The sequence below is a fragment of the Microtus pennsylvanicus genome, chromosome 4 (assembly GCF_037038515.1).
Source record: "Microtus pennsylvanicus isolate mMicPen1 chromosome 4, mMicPen1.hap1, whole genome shotgun sequence".
NCBI classification, from domain to species: domain Eukaryota; kingdom Metazoa; phylum Chordata; class Mammalia; order Rodentia; family Cricetidae; genus Microtus; species Microtus pennsylvanicus.
Window position 1 is genome coordinate 37,344,553 of NC_134582.1, and position 24,514 is coordinate 37,369,066.

The 24,514-nt window shown below is 41.2% G+C and overlaps 1 protein-coding gene across 3 annotated transcripts in view; it reads left to right on the forward strand.

Moving 5' to 3' along the window:
• Pggt1b (protein geranylgeranyltransferase type I subunit beta) overlaps positions 1 to 24,514 on the forward strand; it is a 54,597-nt gene that overhangs the window by 19,826 nt on the left and 10,257 nt on the right. For 2 of the 3 annotated variants that reach the window (XM_075968715.1, XM_075968717.1), the window contains exons 6-9: positions 1,856 to 1,901; positions 4,612 to 4,796; positions 6,687 to 6,795; positions 11,641 to 17,388. In XM_075968715.1, coding sequence (XP_075824830.1) covers positions 1,856 to 1,901; positions 4,612 to 4,796; positions 6,687 to 6,795; positions 11,641 to 11,822 — 522 coding nt within the window. In that variant the 3' untranslated portion in view covers positions 11,823 to 17,388. Of the gene's footprint in view, positions 1 to 1,855; positions 1,902 to 4,611; positions 4,797 to 6,686; positions 6,796 to 11,640; positions 17,389 to 24,514 lie in introns of those variants that run through there. The other variant, XM_075968716.1, reaches the window with a different exon arrangement.

Sequence of the window (24,514 nt, forward strand, 5' to 3'; positions counted from 1 at the left end):
AGCGTGGGTGCTAGGGACTGAACTTGGGTCTTGTCTCCAAGAGCAGTCTATGCTCTTAACCACTGAGCCATCTTTCCAGCCTCTCTGTTTCCCTCTTTGTGTTTTCATTTTAAAAATTGCTTTTTAGGAGTCGTATGATTTAGCCCCTTTTTTTGTTTTGTTTTGTTGAGGGTTGTGTTTGTATGTCTTTTTGAGACAGAGTACTCTATAACCCTGACTGTCCTAGAACTTACTGTTTATCCCAGGCTAACTTCAAACTCAAAGAGATCTGCCTGCCTCTCCCACCTCAGTTCTGAGGTTAAAGGGCTGCACCCACCACAACTGGCTAATCTCTGTGTTAGTTTTCTTTTTCTTCAAACCATTTAACACATTATTTCTTCCAACTCTTAGTCCATTTCTTGTGTGTGTACGTGTGTGTGATGTATGTACTTATTTGTTTTGTTGTGTGTATTTGTGGAGCCTGAGGTAGATATTGGGTGTTCTTCCTTGGTAGCTCTCTACCTTCATCTTTTGATATAGTCTGTCACTAAACCTGAAGTTCATTGGTTAGGCTGGGCACTAGCCAAAGGATCCCCTGTCTTGGCATTACCTACTCCAGTGTTGGGGTTACAGGCATCTGCCACTAAGCCTGGCTTTTATGTAGGTTCAGGATCTGGCACACAGGTATTTTACAGACTGAACCATTTCCTCAGCTCTCTGTTTTTAATGTTGAAAATCATTTTCCTATTCCTACTGTTTGTTTGAGGGTGTGCAGTTGAGTTTTGGGTGCTGGGTTAAATTTTCTAATTTCCCTCTGTCTTTGTGGCTGTTTCTTGTCGGTGCAGGCTGGTGTTTATATACTGAGAAGTAGTGTTTTCATTCCATTTATTCTGTTTTCATGTAACAGTAATTAGAGTTAGTGTAATAGAATTTTTTTTCTCTTAAAAGTATATAGAACTCAGTGTTGCCCATTTTTCTTTTTTTTTAATATTTATTTTATGTGTGTGTGTGTGTGTGTGTGTGTGTGTGTGTGTATGTATACCATGTATGCAGGAACCCACAGAGGTCAGAAGAACCAGCAGATCCCCCAGAACTGGAGTAACAGATGGTTGTGAACCACTATATGGGTGCTAGGAACCGAACCTAGATCTTCTCCAAGAGCAGTGAGTGCTGTGAATCACAGAGCTATCTCTCCAGCCCCAGACTGTGCTTTTTCTCCTTGCAACAAAGCATGATTTCTTTGAGTGATTTGATGGTGTGGAAATGTGGTTCGTTCTGTGATTCTCCTGGCAGAAAGGAAATCTTCCCTTTGTTTCCCAGGCCTCTAAATTCTTGAGTTATTGTTTATTACCCGATGCTCAAATGAGCCAGTTGAGCACTGCCAACTTGACTTGCACACTCTTTCTGACTGCTAGTATAGCCATCTTTATCCTAGCACTAACATCCCACAGAGATAATAAATAACCTTGCTAACTAAAGGGAGGCAGTAAATCCTTATTAACAAAGTTTGAAGAAGATGGCATAATTGGTTGTGATCATGATGCACAATATCTATAAATGACTGAAGTTGAGTAGGCATGAAGTCCTTGTGTTTTTATTCACTGTTGGTTCACATGGAAGAGTGTGAGTGTTAGGATCGGGGATTGTTATTGACAGAAGCCAAATGTGCAGCGGGGCCCTGCACACTTCTCAGGTGTGCCTCTGTGAAAGCACTTGAGGGTTCGGCCTGCTAAGCAAGAGAAGAATGGAGACTGCAAAATGCCCACTATTTTAGAAGATATAAGAGAGACCAAAATAGTTAGCTTATTGGGAACTTAGTATCTACTATTATCATGATTATTTCTCCACTAAACTAAATGGTGTTTTTCTTTTTCAGTCTTATGACAATGGGCTGGCACAGGGAGCGGGACTTGAATCTCATGGTAAGACTTCTTTTGTTTTTTGTTTTTTTGTTGTTTTGTTTTGTTTGTTTGTTTGGGTTTTTCTTTGAGACAGGGTTTCTCTGTAGCTTTGAAACTTGTCCTGGAACTAACTATTGTAGACCAGGCTGGCTTCGAACTCAGAGATCCACCTGCCTCTGCCTCCTGAGTGCCGGGATTAAAGGCGTGCGCCACTATTTCCCAGCTCATAGTAAGACTTTTTAAATGGTTGTGTAGTTTTAAAATAACATGGTATCTTCAGCACAATGTCTCAGACTGTCTGAACCCTTGCTGTAGAATATCTGCCTTTGTCAGCTGCCTACATCTGTCTTTGACACTGTGGTACTTACCTGTTCAGCGCCTTTTAGATCGCTAATCTTAGGAGAGTGTTCAAGACAGAGAGATTCCTAATAAACTATTAAATGTTAGCTGCATGAGTAGATCTTGGTATTGCTTCTTAGGCTATTATTAGAAAACAGCAGGTTATTTTCTTTGGCATAACAACTGATTGATAAACCAAAGAGATATATTGAACATTAAAATTTTTATTTGCCTTCCATAATATAATTATCCTTAGTGATTATCACAAGACATTTTTCTGTTGAACCAGTCTGCTTTCTTACATTTTCCCTCACTTTGGGTAGTGCTGGAATAGTGAGATGGTAGCCATTAAGTTTGTTAGCACATCAAAAATATGTACCCTCTCAAATCAAACTCTATTCAGAAGTAATCAAGTTTCCATTTCTCTGTTTGAAGAGGCCCAGGTGCTGGGAACACCGGATGAACTTGAGGTTTCTCATCACTGGGTGTGCCGTGCTGTGCTGTGCTCACTTGCTGCCTCCATCCCTCTGCTAGCATGGTTGGAGCAGGGGTCTGCGCTGACACCACCATCTGTATGGCCGTGCCTTCTAGATCTCCCTAAGGGTTTCCTCCGATAACACAGAAGTTTTGTTCTTCTGTATAGAAATTATCTTGACTTTTTCTCTGACTGTAGTAATATGGGCGGCGGCGGGGCTGCGTCCCCAACACCCCAGCCGCCTGCCCGGCTAGCTTTTGCCCCGAAATAATTACACAGACACGGTATTCATTTAAACACTGCTTGGCTCATTTCTACCTAGCCTCTTCTAGGCTAACTCTCACCTGGACTAGCCCATTTCTTATCATCTGTATAGCACCGGTCTTACCGGGAAGATTCTAGCCTAAGTCCATCCTGGGTCGGAGCTTCATTGCTTGCATCTGCCCGGGAGCAGAGCATGGCATCTCTGCTGAGGCGTCTGCTCCAGAGAGGAGAGCTGTCGAGTCTGAGCTCACTTCCTCTTCCTCCCAGCGTTTTGTTCTGTCTACTCCTCCCACCTATCTTCTAACCAATGAAATGGGCCAAGGCAGTTCCTTTATTAGCCAATGACCTTCCTCCATCATCTGACCCCCATTACAATATGACACCATAGTTCCGATATATGCCCAAGTTACACAGATAGGTGTAGGGTAGCTGGTGATAGAGATACCAGGAAGACTCACTTCTCATGATGCATTAGAGCCAGTTCTGTGACACTGATTTGCAAAAAGAAAGCTCTGTTTCACAACTAGTCAGCAAGGAGGTCAGGAACTGTGACCTCTGCCTTCCCAGTCAGTGAGTACTGGACATTATCGGCAGGGGGCAGGCAGAGACTGTTCATTGATGGATGATGGGAAGGGAAAGTTTTCCCAAACCTTGTTTTAGACATACACGCCAACATACCCCTTTATAGGTCAAGTGCTCCTTTGAAGTAGAGGGTGTTCTCTGTGGAGCGTTTGGATTTGTAAGTTAGCATCAAAGACCAGTGACTGATAGCTGGCTTCTACACATTTCCATTCTTGAAAAGTGACTTTGAAACTATCTGTGCTGAATTTCAGAGACTTACATTGTGAAACAAGAAACAATTATTTGAGAAATTTCCATCCGTGTGGTTGTATGAAAGGAGAATTCTACAAGGATAGGCTCTGGTGCTTGCTGCTGTAGCACTCTGAGTAGACACTTCACTGGCACAAAGAAATTGCAGTTATATTGCGTGGTATCCAAACATGACACTTAATATTTGTATGTGTGCCTATATGGTATGTATGTGTACTTATGTGTACGTATGGGCACATACGCATGCCACATATGTGGAGATCTGAAGACAGCCTCAGGTTAGGGTCCTTGTTCCACCTTATTTGAAACAAGGCCTCTTGTTCGCCATCGCGTATACCAGACAAACTAACCTTGATAGCTTGTTGGCCTTGCAGACTGTGCTGTTATGTCCAGCCTTGTGCTGATCCCAGGGATCTGAACTCAGGTCCTCCATTTATACTGCATATGCTTTATGCATTAGGCCATCTTCACAGTTCTGTTTCATTTTCTTGAGACCGGATCTTCTTGCTGTTAAGCCCAGGCAGACCTCAGTCATGCATTATTCCTGCTTCAACCACTGTAGTGCTGAGATTACAGACATCACAACCACACTGAGCTTGCTAACAAGTCACAGTGAGGAGGAGATTCAGTCAGGATCAGTCGGTAAAGTACCTGCCATATCAGCATGGTGACAGGCGACCTGAGTTCAGATCTCCCAGTATAAGCTGGGCGTGATGTCATGCTTCTGTAACCCTGACGCTGGAGGTACACTAACAGATCCCTGAAGCTCCTAGTTTCGTGATAGAACTTGTCTCATAACATTTGTGTTTTGATTATTATCAGGAGGATCAACCTTTTGTGGCATTGCATCACTGTGCCTGATGGGTAAACTGGAAGAAGTTTTTTCAGAAAAAGAACTAAACAGGATAAAGAGGTGGTGTATAATGAGGCAGCAGAATGGATACCATGGAAGACCTAATAAGCCTGTTGACACCTGTTACTCCTTCTGGGTGGGAGCAACTTTAAAGGTAAGAGAAGCCATGGGAGTGAGGCACCCAAGCCCTTGATATTTATACCCGCTTAAAACTTGTGTGGGACTGTTACATGCCCATAAGGCCAGACACCTTCTTAATAAAAACACCTAGGGCATGTAGAACAGGGATTGATCTGGAAGTCATGACCAGAAGCAGGAAGTTAATTTAAAAAGACAATTGTAGAACATTCACTGGAAATCCATTTAAAATTTTTCTTTCTTTTTTATTGTTTGTTTTACCTAAAATCTCCAAAATTCACTGATTGGATTTGCTACATAAAGTCACTAAACTGTTACCCCCTTGTTTGCATCTTGAAATGCCTTCACCCTTAAGAACCACCCTTGTGCAGCTGTTCTGACTATAACAGGAGTTTGTGTTCATCTTGCTTGTAATGTTCTGTTTTCCCCTCTTAAAAGTTGTGTGTGTGGTTGAAAGGAATGAAAGAGACTGGTTTAAAATGAAGGCAATCACCTATGTGTTTACTTCTTATGCTGTTTTAAAAATACGTTTGTACTTTTATTAGTCACGAAAATTTCAGACATACTTTAAATAGAGGGATACATCAGTAGTGGTCATCCCAAAGCAGCTGCCCTTCACCCACTTCAATCTACTCCTCCCAGCACTGTGTTGACTTCAAGACAGTCATTTGTTTTGTTTCTGGAAATTCTTTAATTTCTTTTCTAAATGAAATAAGAGAACAACACCCTAGTATCACAATCCACATCTAAAAATGAGCCATAATTGTTTTCCATAGTAAGTATCACTTAGTGATGGTGGTGTTTCCTGTTGCGTCACCCAGAAGCTCCCAATACCCAAACTCTCCTTTTGGTCAGAGGGCTCTGAGTTGTCAAGTTGGTTGCTCTGTTACAAAGTTCTGTGAACTTTTCTTTCTTTGTGGCAAACTATATGTAGTATGTTTAGCATTTTAACCATTTGTATATAATGCAGTGGTAATAATAATAATATATTAGACCACTACCATTGTATACATGGCCTCCTGTCCTGTCAGGAGTCTCACTGTCGTCTCCCCCAGCCTCCTGCAGTCACTGTTCTGTGCGCTGTCTTCATATGGCATTTCTGGGTGTCTTATCTCATTGTTAGAATAACTGACAACAGCAGCTTAAGGATGGAAAGGTTCTGGGGGTTAGGGAGGGTCTGTCTGGCCATAGGAACAGGGAGTAGCTGATAACGTTTGTCCTCAGTTGGGAAGCAGAGCAGTGTATGCTGATGCTGGTTAGCTTTTTCCTGTTTATGCAGTCTAAGATCTTAGCCTGGGCAAATAGCATGCCCACATTTGAGGGGGCTTCCCCAACTTAGTTAACCTAATCTTGAAAGTCCCTCACAGACACAGACACGCCCAGAGATTAGCCACAAGTTGACATTGTAAGCCATCACACTCATCTAAGTACAATCATGCGATATTTGTTCTTCTGTTTCTTCCTTATTTTCCTTAGTGTAATGTTAGGACCCATCCATTTATATATATATATATATATATATATATATATATATATATATATATATATTTCCTTTTTATGTCTGAGTAATGTTCCTCTCCCTCTCTCCCTCTCCTTTCTTCCTTCCCTCCCCCCCCACTCACTGTGTGTGTGTGTGTGTGTGTGTGTGTGTGTGATTTTAGTAGGTATTTACTGTATCTGTAGGTATGCCTGGGTAAAAGTTGTATCTTGACAATATTAAGCCTTCTTGCTAATGAGCTAGGTAAGAAAATAAGAAGATACTGTAGTTGGCTAATTTAAGTGTTTAAGTCCCCAGAGATTTGCTCTGAGAATCTAAGCTAGAGAAAAGCCTATCCGAATAATCAGTAGCTGAAATGTGATCAATAAGAAGTTTTTTGCCTGTTAATTTTTGTCATTTTGTTTTTAGCTTCTGAAAATTTTCCAGTATACTAACTTTGAAAAGAACAGGAATTACATCTTATCAACTCAGGATCGCCTGGTGGGAGGATTTGCCAAATGGCCAGACAGTCACCCAGGTAATTGCATTTGGCATGAATGAAAAGCAGTACATGTTTTACTTTTGAGTAGACCTGGAAGTGTATGTTTTTCAGAAATTGTATATGACAGAAAATATCGCCACAGTTGTAACATTAGAGTAAATAGTACATTTTGTAAAAGATTATGTCTAAGGCTCGTGAAATGGTTCAGTGGATAAATACACCTGCTGCCCGACCTGGTGACCTGGGTTCAATCCCCAGAGCCAACATGGTAGAAAGGGAGAACCAACCCATGCACTCTTTTGACCTCTGCATGTGCACCTATAAACCTATGATGTCCACACACAAAATAAAAACTAAAGATATTTAAGATAGACTTAAAGTATGGGTAGTATAAAGGAAGGGCAAATTGTCAAGGTAATAGTATAATATGCATCCCCCAACACTCCTAATACTTACAAATGTTTTATTTCATGTGTGAAACTAAGGGGCCCTACCTGAAGCAAGGAGTTACTTGGCTCATCTAAAAAAATCAGGGTTATTAGCTGTGACATCAGGGTTATTAGCTGTACTTGGGCTGAGCGTGTTCTAGTATGCTTTTCTTTTGCTGTAATAAAACTTTGATCAAAAGCAGCTTGAATCTGTAGATTGCTGTTGGTAAGATTGCATTATATTGATCCTACCTATTCAAGAACATGGGAGGTCTTTCCATTTTTTGATATCTTCTTCAGTTTCTTTCTTCAGAGACTTAAAAGTTCTTGTCATACAGATCTTTCACTTCTTTGGTTAATGATATTTTATGTTATTTGTGGCTATTATAAAGGGTGATGTTGCTCTGATTTCTTTCTTGGCCCTTTTATCATTTGTAGGAGGGCTATTGATTTTTTTTTTTGAGTTGATATTGTATCCTGACACATTATTTAAGGTGCTCATCGGCTGTAGGTATTCCCTGGTAGAATTTTGGGGGTCACTTATATATACTGTCATATCATCTGCAAACAGTGAAAGTTTGACTTTTTTCTTTCCAATTTGTATCCCCTTGATCTCCTTTTGATCAAAGAGTCTTATTGCTCTAGCTAGAACTTCAAATACTATATTGAATAGATATGAAGAGAGTGGACAGCCTTGTCTTATTCTTGATTTTAGTGGAATCACTTTGAATTTCTCTTCATTTAATTTGATGTTGGCTGTTGGCTTGCTGTGTATTGCTTTATTATGTTTAGATATGTACTGTGGGACAATGGTCTGTACCCTGTCACTTGTGTTTTAAATAAACACTGATTGGCCAGTAGCCAGGCAGGAAGTATAGGCAGAGTGACCAGACAGAAAGTAGAGACAGGGCAACAAAAATTCTGGGAAGAGGAAAGTTTCAGTCTGCAGTCGTCACCCATTCACAGAGGACGCCAGGCACAGAGCAAGCAAGAAGTGATTGCCTTGCCAAAAAAGGTACCAAGCCACGTGGCTAACACAGACAAGAATTATGGGCTAATATAAGTTATAATTAGTTAATAAGAATCCTGAGCTAATAGGCTAATCAGTTTATAATTAATGTAGACCTCTGTGTATTTCTTTGGGACTAAACAACTGCAGGACCAAGTAGGACAGAAAACCTCAGTCAACAGACATGTTTTTTGTAGCCTTGATCTCCCAAGACTTGTATCATGAAGTGGTGTTGGGTTTTTGTGAAATGCTTTTTCAGTATCTAATGAGATGATCATATTTTTTTTCTTTCAGTTTATTTATATGGTGGATTATATTGACATTTTCATATTTTGAACCACCCTGCATCTCTGAGATAAAGTCAACTTGATCATGTTAAATGATTTTTTTTTCATTTGTTCTTGGATTTGGTTTGCCAGTATTCTGAATATTTTTGCATCAATGTTCATGAGGGAAATTGGTCTGTAATTCTCTTTCCACTTCAGTCTTTGTGTGGTTTGGGTATCAGGGTAACTGTAGCCTCATAAAATGAGTTTGGCAATGTTCCTTCTGTTTCTATTGTGTTGAACAATTTGAGGAATATAGGTATTAGCTCTTTGAAGTTCTGGTAGAATTCTGCACTGAAACCATCAGGCCCTGGGCTTTTTTTGTTTGGGAGACTTTTGATGACTGCTTCTATTTCTGTAGGGGTCTATTTAAATTGTTCATCTGGTCTTGATGGCCTGGAATTCACTGGTGAAGGATATCCTCCAATACACCTACCTCTGCCTCCCAAGAGCTAGGATGAAAGGCCATACTCTGGGTTTAGTTAATTTCCTTAGATAAGTACCTTAATTTCTGACTTGTCATGCTTCTTACCTAACGTGCGGGAACCAGGTAACTAGGGACCATATGACTGGACTCAGAAACTAGCACCCTCTGTGGCGCCCTTCTCCAGCCTTTACTCTCCTCACTTATTTACTCCAGCAAAGCGAACCTGTTTGAAGCTTGACTATGAAGCCCTTGCTGAAGTAATTGAGAGCACTGGCGTGTTTGATTTGCATGTTATTGGAAGATTAGCTGTAGACATATACACCTATCTCTAAGGCACAGCCATTGAAGTGCTTTAATAGAATCATGATCTTGGTTACCATAGTATTAGCAAGTGCTTTTCTGTTCATCTCTGTAGGGTTTCTGTGCTTGAGTCAAAATGTAAAGAAGAGGCTCATGAAATCGTATGTTTGTGCTTAAAGTAAAAGGAATAATTATGCCTGCCTTTTTAAAATGTAAAACATGCTTTCTTAGAGAAAATACCCCAACATACATTTTCACAAATCAATTTCCAAAGCAAAATAATTAGTTTTGAGATTTTTGGTGTGTGTGTGTGTAGCTTTAAATATGTTTGATGTCTTAAGAAATTAGTGATTATTTTGGTCCTAATGATTTTTTTGTCCTATCAGTCTGGCATTGTTTTAGCAAATAACGGAAATAAATGCAATCTTTTGGGAAGCATCTCATATTTGAAGTACCAATTATTTCTGATATTATGGAATTTTATTTTTGTGGGCTTTTTGTTCAGTTGGCTTGAGATTTTTGAGACAGGATCTTACTATGTGGCCCAGGTTACTCTTGAACCCACTATATAGCCAGAGATGATCTTGAGTCTTGATCATCCTGCCTTTGCCATCCAAGTGCTGGCTTCAAGGTGTGGACTACCACCAGGCCTGGCTTTCCAGTTCTATGTTTTGAAGAAAATTTCTGAAACTTTTCTAGAGAGATCAGTTGGCAAGTCTTGTGTTTATATCCACATGTGTGCTTGTTGACGACTTAGAGACATGTGTCCCTGGAGCCTGCACACCCTCACACAGATGGTCTGAGAGGCAAGGCCTACCTGCTCAGTGAGCCTTTAGGAGAGCCATCCGAACAACAGTTTTCCAAAAGAGCGCCTTAACTTGGTTTTAGTAAGATTTGTAGCATATTTGGCACCAGGACCTTTATTATTTTTGTGGAGAATACTTTTGTCTTATTAAATGAAGTATATCACTGTCCACAGATGAGGGGTTTGGTTGTTGGGTTGTTTGGGAAGTTTTGATTTGAAGTTTGAAATTAAGTTCTGGTTTCTGACTTTTACAAAACTTCTTTTGAGGAAAAAATATGGAGAGATTTAGATTTTATACAAGATCCAATTTATATTATTCTCGATTTGTGTCATGCTCCTTTTTCTTTTAACCTTTATCTGTATGGAATATTTGCCTGTATTAATGGCTGTGCACCACATGCATGCAGCGCTGCAGTGGAATTGGAGGCACAGATGACTGAGCTGTGGGTGCTGCGACTCAGTGATCAACCTGTGCTCTTGAACTGCCGAGCTCTAGCTCTCTGGCTCTTCTTTTTACCTTTTCTTTTTCCTTAAAATTTTTCTAATTTCTAAACAAAGTTTAATATTGCTTTGTTTGCCTTGTAATTTTAGAGTAACTATCAGGAATAGGGATATTTTTATTTTTTACTCTGAAAATTAGGGGAAAGTAAGCCATTTAGCTTGTGACAGTTAGACCTGGTAAGGTATTCTGAACTTTAATAGCTCTTAGGATCTCAAATGCTGGCCATTTCAAAAATAGAAAAGTATTCTTGGTTGCTATGAAACTTTTTTGTAGTGTTCCTGTAACTGCAGAGTTCTGAGCACTTCTGAAGTCTATATAAGGTTCTCAGGCAGGCAGAGGCCATGTGTTTTTATGACTGCTCGTCAGAGGGTTGTGGCTCCCTGGAAATGGGGGACTAGTGAGCCTAAAGGGAGTCTGTGTATACTGTCAGGGCAGAAACGGCACAGCTCTCCCGTGTGCTGCCTGCTCCATGTACTGCACACAGTGCTGGTGTATGCTTAGAGCTCCGTTTACTGCACACAGTGCTGGTGTATGCTTAGAGCTCCGTTTACTGCACACAGTGCTGGTGTATGCTTAGAGCTCCGTTTACTGCACACAGTGCTGGTGTATGCTTCAGATATGTTGGGGCAAAACTTGGGTGAAAGGGCAGGTGTTGCTGCCTCATTTCAAAGGCTGTTTTGTTTTCGTTTTTAGAAAACTTTCTAGGGTTCTGGCTACAGTTTGGTGGTGAAAGGTGTGCTGATCATCACCCAAAAAGCCCTGGGTGCACTTGGCACCATGAAAACCAAATTGAAAATGAAAAATTGCTTTTATACTATAATTTTTTCTCTATATTTTAAGACAGCAGGAGGCATTGTTACTCTGATCCTTAGAGAACATAGGCAAGAACATCATGTGATGTGTTCCTCTAACAGTAATTTCAGTAATCCAATACATGATTTTGATTCACTTTTTAAAATGGTGCTTGAAATTGAGACTAATGCTTTCAAAAACTAGCATTTTTCTAATTTTTTTATGTAGTAATTGGCTGTAGATGCTTTGCAGTTTGTTCAGTGAGAATGCTGATCATGAAATGCCTTTTCAGACGCTTTGCATGCATACTTCGGGATCTGCGGCCTGTCACTAATGGAGGAGAGTGGAATCTGTAAGGTTCATCCTGCTCTGAATGTAAGCACACGGACTTCTGAGCGCCTTCAAGATCTCCATCAAAGCTGGAAGACCAAGGACTCTAAAGAGTGTTCAGAGAATGTCCGTATTTCTACTTGACTGACCCTGGGTCGTGGGTTTGTAGCATAACTGTAGCTCAAGGTTAAAAGCCATGTGTAACCAAGTGTGCTCTTTTTTAAGGGGTAGTCTTAAGTCAAAGCTTGTACTGCTAACACTGCAGGATTGGTCTTGATCCAGTAACCACTGTACTGGATTTCAAGACCCCCACAGGACTCTGTTGTGGCTCTTAAGTGTTTATACCGTGTTTCTGAGAAGTTTCTTAGGGGAGATCTGCTATATGTATGTATGTGTGTTATCTTCTTAAAACCCTTCAGTACAAGTTCTGGCTTACAATGGACATAATTCTTCAAGTTTACACTTCATATGGCATTGATAATCTTGAGGTGAGCATTTAGTGATCACTTAAAAATGTCTACTGCTAATGGTAAGAAATTTGCTTTATTCAATTAAGTATCTGGATTATTCTTTAAAAATCGATGCTCTTATAATTTTCTTCAAGAATAACATATTTTGTGTTATTCTTAAGATGTGCCAACTAGACTTGTGTAACCTAAACGGATGAAATTAAAAGTTCATAGTAAGGAAAAATAGGCTTACCTAATACTATAGTTTTCTACAGAGAGAGTACTACATAACTGAGGGAGAAGTGGTTGAACTGTGAAATTATGAATGAGAAGGTTCTGTGTTGTGTGTCTTTATTAGAGGTTCCTTGGATGAGTACCTGTTCTGTTTTGTTTTAATCTCAAATCACTGGCTACTTTTTGTCTGGGGCAAGGGAGGAGATAATCTTGGCTATTTAGAACAAAGACATTCGGTGTTCTATTCTTCTGAAGTTCATGATACTGTAAATTATACTTGTACAGTTCTTTTTAGTTGCTTGGCTGTTTTATTTTCTTTTTTTTTCCCCTCAGTATTTTATAGCCACTATAGTTAGCTGCTTTATCTCTCATTTACCAGGTTGAGCATCTTTAATCCAAAATTCAATATCTGGCCAGGTATAGTGAGGTATATGCCTTTAACTCAGCACTCAGGAGGTAGAGGCAGGCAGAACTCTGTGAGTTCAAGGGCAGCTAGAACTACACAGTGAGACCTTGTCCGTCCGCCCCCCCCCCCAAAAAAAAACAGCAGCAACAAAAATAATAAAAATCAATTATCTGAAATGGTCCAGAATCTAAATTTTTTTACTCTCAGTATGACAGAGTTGGAAAATCCCACCACTTCATGCAGCAGGTCTCAGATGAATTTCAGGGACACAGTAAGTAGTGTGTAAAGCTGCTTGAAACTACTGAGTAAAAGGTATGAAATAAATGCATTCCTTGTTCAGGTGCGGGTCCCATCCGCAAGGTTAAAGTGTATATGTAAATGGTCCGAAATCTGAACACAGAATCTAAAATCTGAAACATTACTTTTAGTTCAATGCGTTCTGGATAGTGAGACTCAGCCTGGAAATGATTTTCTAATGTTTTTAAGTTTGATAAATCTTTAACTACAAACAGAACCACGGAAGTATACATAATCATTTCTATTTTTCTATTTTTGACTAAGTGGGAAGAAAATATATCCATCTAGAGGGGATAAACTATGGTTTTACTTTTTGTCTTATCTTAATTCTGTGAACTAACAACCAAAAGAAGTTGGTGTAAAATTCTTCGTTAGCAATCAACTCGTCATTAAATCACATCCATGACTTGGTGACAAGAGGGAAATTTCTTCACTAGAGGAAATGGATGTGTTGGTCTTGCTCATAATAAAAGTTATATCATTAATCTACAGACATCATTGTAAAAGCTAAATTATTAGTGTTACTGGGTAGATAATAACATCTTCATTATTAACTAAAGAGACATTTCCTAAATAATATTTCAAAAGGGAAACCTGGCATATGATTAAAAATAATACATCACTTATTGGCATGTTTAGTTTTAGAATTAAGTTTGCAAAGTCCAATAAAGCAGTTTTGGGAGTCTAGCTCATGGCCCTGACTCCCTGGCTTTGATCCTTGGCCCCAAAACTAACAAACCAACCAAATCCTCTTTATAAATCAGTCTTTCAGTGGTGGAGAGAAAAGCTTTACCAACAAACATTATCATCCCATGAGTTGTTCCAGTTGTTTCTGTTTAAATCCAAGCAAATAATAACAATCCTGTCTCAAACTGAGTTATCTCTTAGACATTAAGAACTGAAACAGCGATATGGAAGTGCTCTAGGTATATAGCAGAAGCCAATGTTTTTCCTGAGTTGCTGTCAGTTATAGAAGGTAAGAAAATTGGTTATTAATAAGTAGAAGATTTATAACATAAAAGTAATTTATATTTTCAAACTCCTTGAGTAATTTATTGGCAAAGGAATATTAATGGCAGAATAATTTTACTATACTCTAAGAGGCTAGGTTCCACGTGATACTTTATGGACCAGTGAATGTTTGTGTTTCATAGAAACATATCAACCAAAAAATGTTGAATTGTTTTGAAGTACGGAAAAACTATTTCTAGCTTTTCCTAAATAGTTGTATCTAAGAAAATATTTATTAATAAAGTAAATTCTAAGCACTGTTGTACATAGAACCTGTTCTCTAGCAGTAGTGACAGTAAGAGGAGAAACGTGAAGTGAAGATGTGCAGCGCCCTTCCCTCCCAGCCAGCCTCTCTCCACTTCCTTAGTGTACTTTTAGGTCTGACCTGTAAGTCTTGTTTTTATAGACTTTTAAATAGGTATTTATAAGTAATAAAGTTCAAATATAAATTTTGCTGACAGTGGTGATAATTTGAAGTGTCAGACCTGATAGTATTTGATAAACAGAGTGATGGAGGTGGTCTGAAGCAGGATGACTTGAGGTTTATACCACATATCTGCCCGTGAGCGGCATGATCTTAGACCCAATTTTCCCTGTTGGTAAAATGAAGTAAACATTAGAATAATTTCACTAGGCAGATTCAGGATTAAATGAGATAGTATATTAAAAGCACTTTTTCTAATTATAGTTTCATATGACCATAAAAGTGTTTTTAAAAATTTCTTATACAATAGAAATCTTAACAGGGTTTAAACTGAAGGAAGATGCTGCCAAGAGAGTAGCTTTTTAACTTTCCCAATAAGTAACAGAAGGGATATCAAGTATAGCCACAGTCATTGCAAAACTAGGTGACAGGTGGTACCAGCCTGAGCCTCAGCATACAAGTGAAAGAACTAATGTGACCTGTGTGGTTTGGCCAGCGTAGTTTCACCTCTACAGAGGATCGAGGAGGAAAGCAGCCCGGTCTGAAGCCCTGCAAATCGGAGAACTGTGGTATTGCCATGTTCTCACTGCAGAGGGCAGTGGGCAATCTGAAAATGAAGGCTGAAACCCGACAGAGCTGTGCAGAATCCTGCCAGTGATCTGGTGAGTGCGGGACAGTGGAAGGTATGTTGGTCATAGTAAATAGGACAACCTGGCCTGATCTGTGTACTGTTTGAAGTTAGGGAAAGCACAGCACTGGGAAGAAACTAGTAGAATTAGAATCCAAACTGGACAGGCTAGGCATGAGACATAAAGGAGAGATAGCTAAAATAAGTATTGGGAGGAAACACCCGTAGACACAGATGCATAAATATAGGCATGTTCAATCACTTAAATCACAGGAAAAGGAAGGGTACTGAGAAGATAGAGCCACTTTCTAGAGCAACTCTTCTTTCTCAACAACAGTTTAACCTGAAGAAAAAAACAGGTGAGCATTCGGTTCCCAGAATTAGAGTGAACCAGACCAAGGCCCATGAAACCTAACACTAGGCCATGACAGCAGCATATAGTGTTTGCAATGACACACATTGTCTCAGGACTGGAGCAAGGAAGGGAGCGGAGAAATATGGATAGCTCAATAAAAACAATTAAAAAAAGAATTGGAGCGCGGAGCAAAACGAAACCAAGCGGAGGAAGGAGGCAAAACAATAATGCAAAAGCCAGTCAGTCTTAAGTCAGGAGATGCAAAGGCTCCTTTGGCACAGTCGGAATCCTCAGGGAATTTAAGACACAGAGGAGGAGGAGCAGGGAAACATGAGTGACAAGGGAAGGGCTCTAAACACAGCTGATCGCCAGTTGTCTGAGGGTTCTCACACAAATTCAAAGGAAGTTTTTAGAGAAAAATGCAAATTGATAAAATTCAACGCAGAGAATAGAGCTATCATAGGAAAATGCAAACAAAAGATCATTGTACAATCTTGTAAGACTGAAGAATCTCAACATTGCTTTAATAATTCCAGAGGCCAGAAGAAGGATCTTGAACCTCAAATTGCTCCATAAAAGGAAAATTTTCTCATGTTTACCTTGTAAAGTTGATAAAATGACATAAATTTTAAAACACAACAAAAATTATGGCAAAAAAAGCAAATTCTAGGCCATTCAGGCTTACTAGTATCTCCACAGACTGGGGCGATAGCTCTTTTGGCGGTGTTTGCCACTCAGTCACAAAGACCTGAGCTTGATCCCCAGCACCCAAGGTAAAAGCCAATCTTGATATTGCGCACTTGTTCCGAGCGCTGAGAAAGCAGAAACAGGCAGATGCTGGAACCTGTCGGCTAGCCAGCCCAGCCTAATCGATGAGCCCCAAATCCCCCAACAACCCTTCCTAGAAATAAGGTGAGGCAGGGGAGCTCTTTCAGTTGGTAGAGGCTCTTGCTACACAAGCCTGGCAACCAAATTAGATTTCCTAGAATCCGTGTAAAGGTGGAAAGAGAAAACCAGCTCCACAGAGTTGTCCTATGGCCTCGTGCACGTCATGACATGTATACCCATACACACTAATAATAATACATCTTAAAACCTTATGTGACAAGCTGAAGAGAACTGAGGTTGACCTCAGGCCTCCACACACCTGCAAACACAAACTTAACTATCAGTACAAATTACTCAGTGATTTGTTAGGCCACAACCCAGTAGCACTTGAAAGAGGGAATAAAATCATGCCTCAATTGAGTTCGTATTAGAAATGAAGGATAATTCAGCTTTCAAAAAGCTTAATAAGGTGTTTAAAAAAAAAGACATTTGATTTAGAAACTGATAAATAATTCCCGAACATTGCACCTCTACCCTGGAGGCAAACATCCTACTGTTGAATCCAAAGAGCCTTTCTGCTGAAGCCAGAACAAGACTCTGCTTCTGTGTCCTTTACTCCTTAATACCACACGAGAACTTGTAGCCAAGGAAGATTAGAGCAAAGATGTCAGTCAGGAAGAGATCAGACTTGGCAAACAGGATCATCTACTTGAAAAACCCCAAGGAATTTTTTGAGACACCAAACCGTAAGAGAACCTAAGTAGCAGCGGTCCTTAGCGTGCAGGCAGCGCGAGGACTGCATTTTCACAGTTCCACAAGGTGGAGCCCAGTGTTGTCAGAAATCACCTTCTTCCTGCCAGGTCTGCTGTTGTGAGCTTTCCATAAGTGCGACTGTATGGTGTACACTGTGTCTTACTTGGCTTCTTTGCCCTAGAAGAGAATACAAGGGCTTTCTGGTGCTGATTACATAGGTGCATTCATTTTATGAATATTTACCAAGCTGTACCATCAATCATGCTTTGTGCACTGTTCTGTGTATGTAAATACAACTCAATAAAAATGTTTAGTTAAAAAAAGACTACATAACTATATCTGCATAAACCCAAGCCGTTTGGACGACACACCTCTAGATCTCAGTCTGTGATTACTGAACCAGAGAGGCTCACGTGTGAACTAATCAGACTTGTTTAAAACACCTCCATGAGAAAATCCTGCTTTGGAAAAAGAAAACTCTCGGGAGACAACAGACTCGAACAAGTGTGTGCCTTACTGTTAATAGGAAGACAGCATCAAAACAGTTTTCTTGTGTTAGTTTGTAAATTTAATGCCACTGCCATAAATACTATGCTTGTTGAATGAGAGAACGTATTAGACTATCCATTAAAACTGAGAAAGGGAGAAGAAGCCAGCCCTGCCAGACACACTGTAATTGAATATGTGCGCGCTCTGCTCAGGCAGGTCCAGGTCTACACATTTCTATTAAGCGCAGAAATAGATGCTGTGCTTTGAGGATCTTCCGGTGTATTTGTAAGTCATAGGAGAAAAGACTGTCTATGATACGTTCATACAGTGTGACACTCATACAGGTGTTAAGACACACAATGATGTTCGTGATATATTGCTAAGTGAACCAAAAGTTTGGTATTAAAAAATAGTTGTGTAAACAAGGAAAATGAAATGTTAGAATAGTCCCAGCGGCACATTAGAATAAAGGCAACATCTGAAATCAGTGAGAAAGGGAACTTTTAACTAAGTACCTAGTTACCTAAGTAACTGTAATTGTTCACATATTTACGCATTCTTGAAGAGTGCATAGCTTCGTCTGTCTCAAACCTCTGCATGTGCACTATACGCCAAGATACTGTATATTCTGTATTGTAACTTTCAGTCATTCTGTGATACGATGTCTCTCAATATGTGGATTTTAACCGTTGAGTATCGCCTAAGTTGTGACAAATATAAGGTTCTTGAGAATGTATTTTCACACTACCTATTTGTGTGTTCCTTTTAGGTGAGTTTGTAATATGGAATTGTTGGGATAAACTTTTGCACATTCTAAATTCTGGTAGCTCTTGGTAAGTTGCTGCCTAAGAAAGCCATGCTTCCACAGCTGTGAAAGGAATCTGCTAGTTAGTTTCTCTGTGGCATTGGGAAAGACTGGTGGTTTATTCCTTGTCCTCCTCTTGTAGCTTAATCTTAGAGTCGCTGGCATTAGGTCTGTATTCCCAGCAATGGTTCCAGCACTAGAGCACATGCCTTCCATGTGTGTTCTTTCAGCCTGCAATCTTTCCTTAACTGGGGTCTTTATCCTACACCCTGTGGCCGCTTTCCACATCTTCCCTACCCTAATGTTCTGCTAACTTTTCATTAAAGCTCTACTTGAATTAAGGGCTGTTGTTAAAAGTGTATGTGGGATTTTCTGAAGTAATTGAAGATAATAGTCTGTGCATATATGGTGTCTTCCTTTTGAAAGGTGGTATATGGTTCTGTAGAACTATAGAATACAAAATGTAGGTGTTTGGGTTTTTTTTTTTTTAAGTGTGTGAAAAGGCTAGGGATGTAGGTCTGCAGTAAAGCATGTGCTTAGCATTGCCAGGCTCTGGGTCCCACCCTCAGCACCGTCATCACACAGAAATACTATGTGGAAACATGGAAGGCACGGGAAAGGTGTTTTGATGGCTAAGATTCATAGCTGGTCTTCCTCCTCATTTCATCCTTTTTGGTTGTGAGCCTAGCCTTTAACGGCTGAGCCATCTCTCCAGCCCTCATTTCATCCTTTTTGAACATGTCAGGGGAATTTCGTAGACTACCTTTTCTAAGGAAACAGTGTCGGAGATAATCAGTTTGATAAGTGCACTAGAGTAGCTTCCTAGAACATTAAACGAAGTTTATCTTGTAGTTTAAATTTCAGCAGTTGAGTACCACGGTAGACTATCCACAGAGGCCGTTTTGTTGCAGGGTTTTAACTGAGCGTGTTACGAAAGCTACCCAGTAGTCAGACTGCAGAAATACTCATGCAATCCTTCAGTGTCTTTTGTGACTCGGCACTCATTTTATTCTCTTTCCCCTCCTGTATGCCAGGCTGTTCTCAGACCCTCCTATTCCTGAAGATGACCTTGAACTTCTGATCTTCCTGCTGCTAGGGATTGTGTTTAGGGCTGCTTGCGTGCCAGGTCGGCATTCTACTGCTAGATACTTAGTTCACTTCTAATTTAGGAATGCTTCTATAAACACTGATTGATTTCTGCAGGGTTCCCACAAAATGCATTTCTGGGCCAAAGGATGTGTATTTAAAAAATATTGGTACTTATTTTTAAATTGTCCTATACAGACAGTGCATATTAACTCACCCGCCAGACTCTATGTCTGTCCTCAGCCTCAGCTGCATTGGAATCTGTCAGTTTGAAGAGGTTTTTCTGGTGGGGGAAATGTTAATCCCTTGTTACAAATACGCAGGAACACATTCTGATAAGTTTGTGTGATGTTGAGTGCTGAGTTTATATGCCTGTGAGATCAGAAAAATCTTTTTGTTAGCAGTTTCTAACATGGGGTTTTCCAGACAGAATCATTAACATCACCTGGAACAGAAATAACAACTAAACTTCTCCTCCTCCCCCTCCTTCTGAATAAATAAATGTATAAAGATTTATAAAGTTAGCTTATATTAAAATAGCAACAGTAAATGTCTCACACCTAAGGGGCTGAGACTCAGTAGTTGCTCAGTTTAAGATGCTGCTACCTCAGTCGTCCCAATCTGGGACCAGAAGCCTGGAAGGTTCCTGGGGAGCCGATGGTTCTAAGTCTGCAACTGACGCCTAGGAACACTGGTTCTAACACCGGTGAGGCAATCAACAGCAACAGCGGTGAGTCAGCTGGGGTCAAGAGGGAAGGCCAAGTGAGCAAGTGGTGACTCCTCCTGGAACATCTCGTAAAATCAGGTTTCCTGCTTCTGTTGAACAGGAGACTGCACAGGGTGCCAGATGGCTGTTCGCACAGGCCTCTGAGTGGTTCTGATGCACGAGTAAGACAAGTAGTAATGATCTGCAAGCTTTCTATTTGAGAAATAGGGGTTGTACTCGACAGTAAATTCAAATTTAATAATGTGATAGTTTTTTTACTTCCATCCCCGAAAAGCTAGTGTCATGAGTCTGGTGGTACATAGAAATGTAGTGAACATGCAAATGTGTAAACAAACGAGGTATTTATTTCTCCAATATACCCATCTTTGTAGGACCTTAGAGACCGTTTAAATGTGGTGGCTAACAATTTTAGTTTCTTTTCTCCTTGCTGTGTAACGTGTTATTGTCCGTGGTAGGGCAGGGGGCACTCTGCACAGGTCACTGTTGTGGCCCTCTCCCTCGTGCCTCCTGAACTGCCTGCCCGCTGCTGGTTTATCATGACCTTTCAAGGTTCCTTTCTGGATGCTAATTTTGCAGTCCCAACACTCTAGTATCTTCGTTCCAAATTAGGCCTCTTTCCCGCTGATGTCAGTGACCCCTCTGTCCTGACCCCTCCCAACAAACACGTTTACTGATCTGTCTTGTGCCAGAAATCCTAATGTTCTCAATGCCCTAAGCTCTGTCCCTTTATATATACCTAGCAACCTTTCCATTCTTAGTGCCACTGGACAGTGACGGAACGTCAACCAAAAAGTCTGCTTCACCTAGACCTTAAGGTCTCTGCTGTACCTCCAGAAGCGGCTCACAGGAACATGCTACATACTACTTGTCTAAATGTTGAAAACCTCATATAACATATCAGCAAATCGTGTTCCATTTTCCTTGGCTAACAAACATCTTCATGATGGCAGAATTGAAAACATAAAGACTAGCCGGTCATACTAAAGAACACACACCCACAGTAAGGTTGCACCTTCTACCCTAGGCTATACTCTGAAAAGGATTTCCCCATGACTTGGTTTCTTGCCAGTACTACAGATAACCACTTAGTTCTAGGGAGGGGTGAATGTCTAACACCTGCCCAGTCCTCTGCCCACATGTGTGCACCTGTGTGTATATCCCTGCTTAGTCCTCTGCCCACATGTGTGCACCTGTGTGTATATCCCTGTCCAGTCTTTGCTATGGGGTGGGTCTCTCCCTGTGTGTATATCCCTGCCCAGTCTTTGCTATGGGGTGGGTCTCTCCCTGTGTGTATATCCCTGTCCAGTCTTTGCTATGGGGTGGGTCTCTCCCTGTGTGTATATCCCTGTCCAGTCTTTGCTATGGGGTGGGTCTCTCCCTGTGTGTATATCCCTGTCCAGTCTTTGCTATGGGGTGGGTCTCTCCCTGTGTGTATATCCCTGTCCAGTCTTTGCTATGGGGTGGGTCTCTCCCTGTGTGTATATCCCTGTCCAGTCTTTGCTATGGGGAGGGTCTCTCCCTGTGTGTATATCCCTGTCCAGTCTTTGCTATGGGGTGGGTCTCTCCCTGTGTGTATATCCCTGTCCAGTCTTTGCTATGGGGTGGGTCTCTCCCTGTGTGTATATCCCTGTCCAGTCTTTGCTATGGGGTGGGTCTCTCCCTGTGTGTATATCCCTGTCCAGTCTTTGCTATGGGGAGGGTCTCTCCCTGTGTGTATATCCCTGTCCAGTCTTTGCTATGGGGTGGGTCTCTCCCTGTGTGTATATCCCTGTCCAGTCTTTGCTATGGGGTGGGTCTCTCCCTGTGTGTATATCCCTGTCCAGTCTTTGCTATGGGGTGGGTCTCTCCCTGTGTGTATATCCCTGTCCAGTCTTTGCTATGGGGTGGGTCTCTCCCTGTGTGTATATCCCTGTCCAGTCTTTGCTATGGGGTGGGTCTCTCCCTGTGTGTATATCCCTGCCCAGTCTTTGCTATGGGGTGGGTCTCTCCCTGTGTGTATATCCCTGTCCAGTCTTTGCTATGGGGAGGGTCTCTCCCTGTGTGTATATCCCTGTCCAGTCTTTGCTATGGGGTGGGTCTCTCCCTGTGTGTATATCCCTGTCCAGTCTTTGCTATGGGGTGGGTCTCTCCCTGTGTGTATATCCCTGTCCAGTCTTTGCTATGGGGTGGGTCTCTCCCTGTGTGTATATCCCTGCCCAGTCTTTGCTATGGGGTGGGTCTCTCCCTGTGTGTATATCCCTGTCCAGTCTTTGCTATGGGGTGGGTCTCTCCCTGTGTGTATATCCCTGTCCAGTCTTTGCTATGGGGTGGGTCTCTCCCTGTGTGTATATCCCTGCCCAGTCTTTGCTATGGGGTGGGTCTCTCTCTGTGTGTATATCCCTGCCCAGTCTTTGCTATGGGCTGAGTCTCCTACACCCACCTATTTCACCCTCTAATTTTCTCAAAGAACAAGGCTGGAAAGCCAGGTTTCGAATTTTTAGAAATATCTGTGTTGGGGTTCCCAGTGAATATCAGCTGTCCTCTTCCCACACCTTGTGTAGCCCCGGCTGTCCTAACGCTCTGTAGACCAGGCTAGCCTCAAACTCAGAGATCTACATCTCAGAAGAACTTCACTTTTTAAAACAGTACAGCGGAATCTCCACTTCTACCCAAGACAGAGTAGTGAAGATGATTTGTTGTCTTTAAAACTTTGGGGAAATATACGGGCCAGTGGCAATCAAGACCTTAAATATCAGGCAGTTGGAAGTCACCCCTGTGGGACAATGAAACAATTGAAATGAGCAGTTGACCTACCTTGCTCCTTTTGAGACATCCTAGATAGACCACCATACAGAGAGGAGATACAGGCTGAGAAACCTCCTAGAAAGAGGTTTCTAGGAGAACAAGATGGATTGACTTCCTTGGTCCAAGTGTCAGAAGACATGGCGATAAACAGTTATTTTCTTATATTGTATATGCTCAAAATAGGCCAGTTCAAGAATAGTCAGAGCTACATAGTGAGACCCTGTCTCAAAACAAACACAAACAAATGAACAACAAAACAATGACAAAAAGGCTGATTTGGATGTTTCAAACTGCACGCTCTCATTGTTCCCGGTTTCCCACTTCCCTGCCTGTTTACAAAGCCTGGCTCATGCTCTAACACCTGGCAGACCCTGAAGGCTTCTAAGCTTGTGTTCTAGTCAATACACTTATGCACCAGCCAGACGTGGACATACAAGGCCCTGCCCTCACTACTCAACCATTTCAGCTGGATCAATCAGGGAGAGAGGGAGTTGTTGCCCTCAGTTGTGTTCCCATTAGTAACCCTACTGGTTACGTCAACTCCAACACAGGTATCCCTGGTTAAATCAAACGGTCCACCAAACAAAGCCTAAAGTCATGAATCTGGAAAACAGACAGTTAAGGAGGGAGAGGGGTGGTGGGATTGGGAAGAAGGTGTGAGAGTAGAGGTGGCCAAAATGTATTGTCCACATGTATGAAATTGCCAACTAAATATTTTTTTATGGTTTTTTGAGACAGGGTTTCTCTGTGGCTTTGGAGCCTGTCCTGGAACTAGCTCTGTAGACCAGGCTTGTCTCCAACTCAGAGATCCGCCTGCCTCTGCCTCCTGAGTGCTGGGATTAAAGGCTTGCGCCACCATCGCCTGGCTCACTAAATATTTTTAAATATTTGTTTAACTTTATTTTATGTGTATTTGGTATGGAGGTGTCAGATTCCCTGGAACTGAAGTTATAAGCAGCTGTGAGCTGCCATGTGGATGCTGGGAACTGAACCTGGGTCCTCTGGGACAGCAGTCAGTTTTCTTAACTACTGATGCATCTCTCCAGCCCTGCAAACTAAATGTTTTTAAAATATTTAGTCAGGTGTAGTAGATGCAAGGAAGCAAGTGAGTTTCTGGAAGCACTGTTGTGTGTTTCCAAGCATGTTTAGAGAGGTGCAAACACCATCGAATTAGGTACAGTCTGATCCAAATCCCTACAGCTCTCCCTTGCACACAGGGATATACTAACAACTCTAGAGCCCCTGTTACTTGGAAAGCTCATGCTGGTTTATTAAAATGAGGTTTTATGTGAGGCAGGGGATTGAAGACTGAATTCTCGCTTTTGAATGTTTAATACAGTATATATGGGAGACAATAATGCTTCTTCCGTGCTTATAAATATATAATAGTGTCCTGGAAGGACTCCATTAACTGTTACTAGCCTGTAGGGCACATAGCTGGAGTGTGCTTCCCCAGAGTCCTGGGAGATAGTTGGGGTGAGGGATGGCAGAAAGATGGGCATCGAGAACAAATGTCTTTTCCTCTCTTTTGTAATCTCGTCAACTATTTCACTATTATCT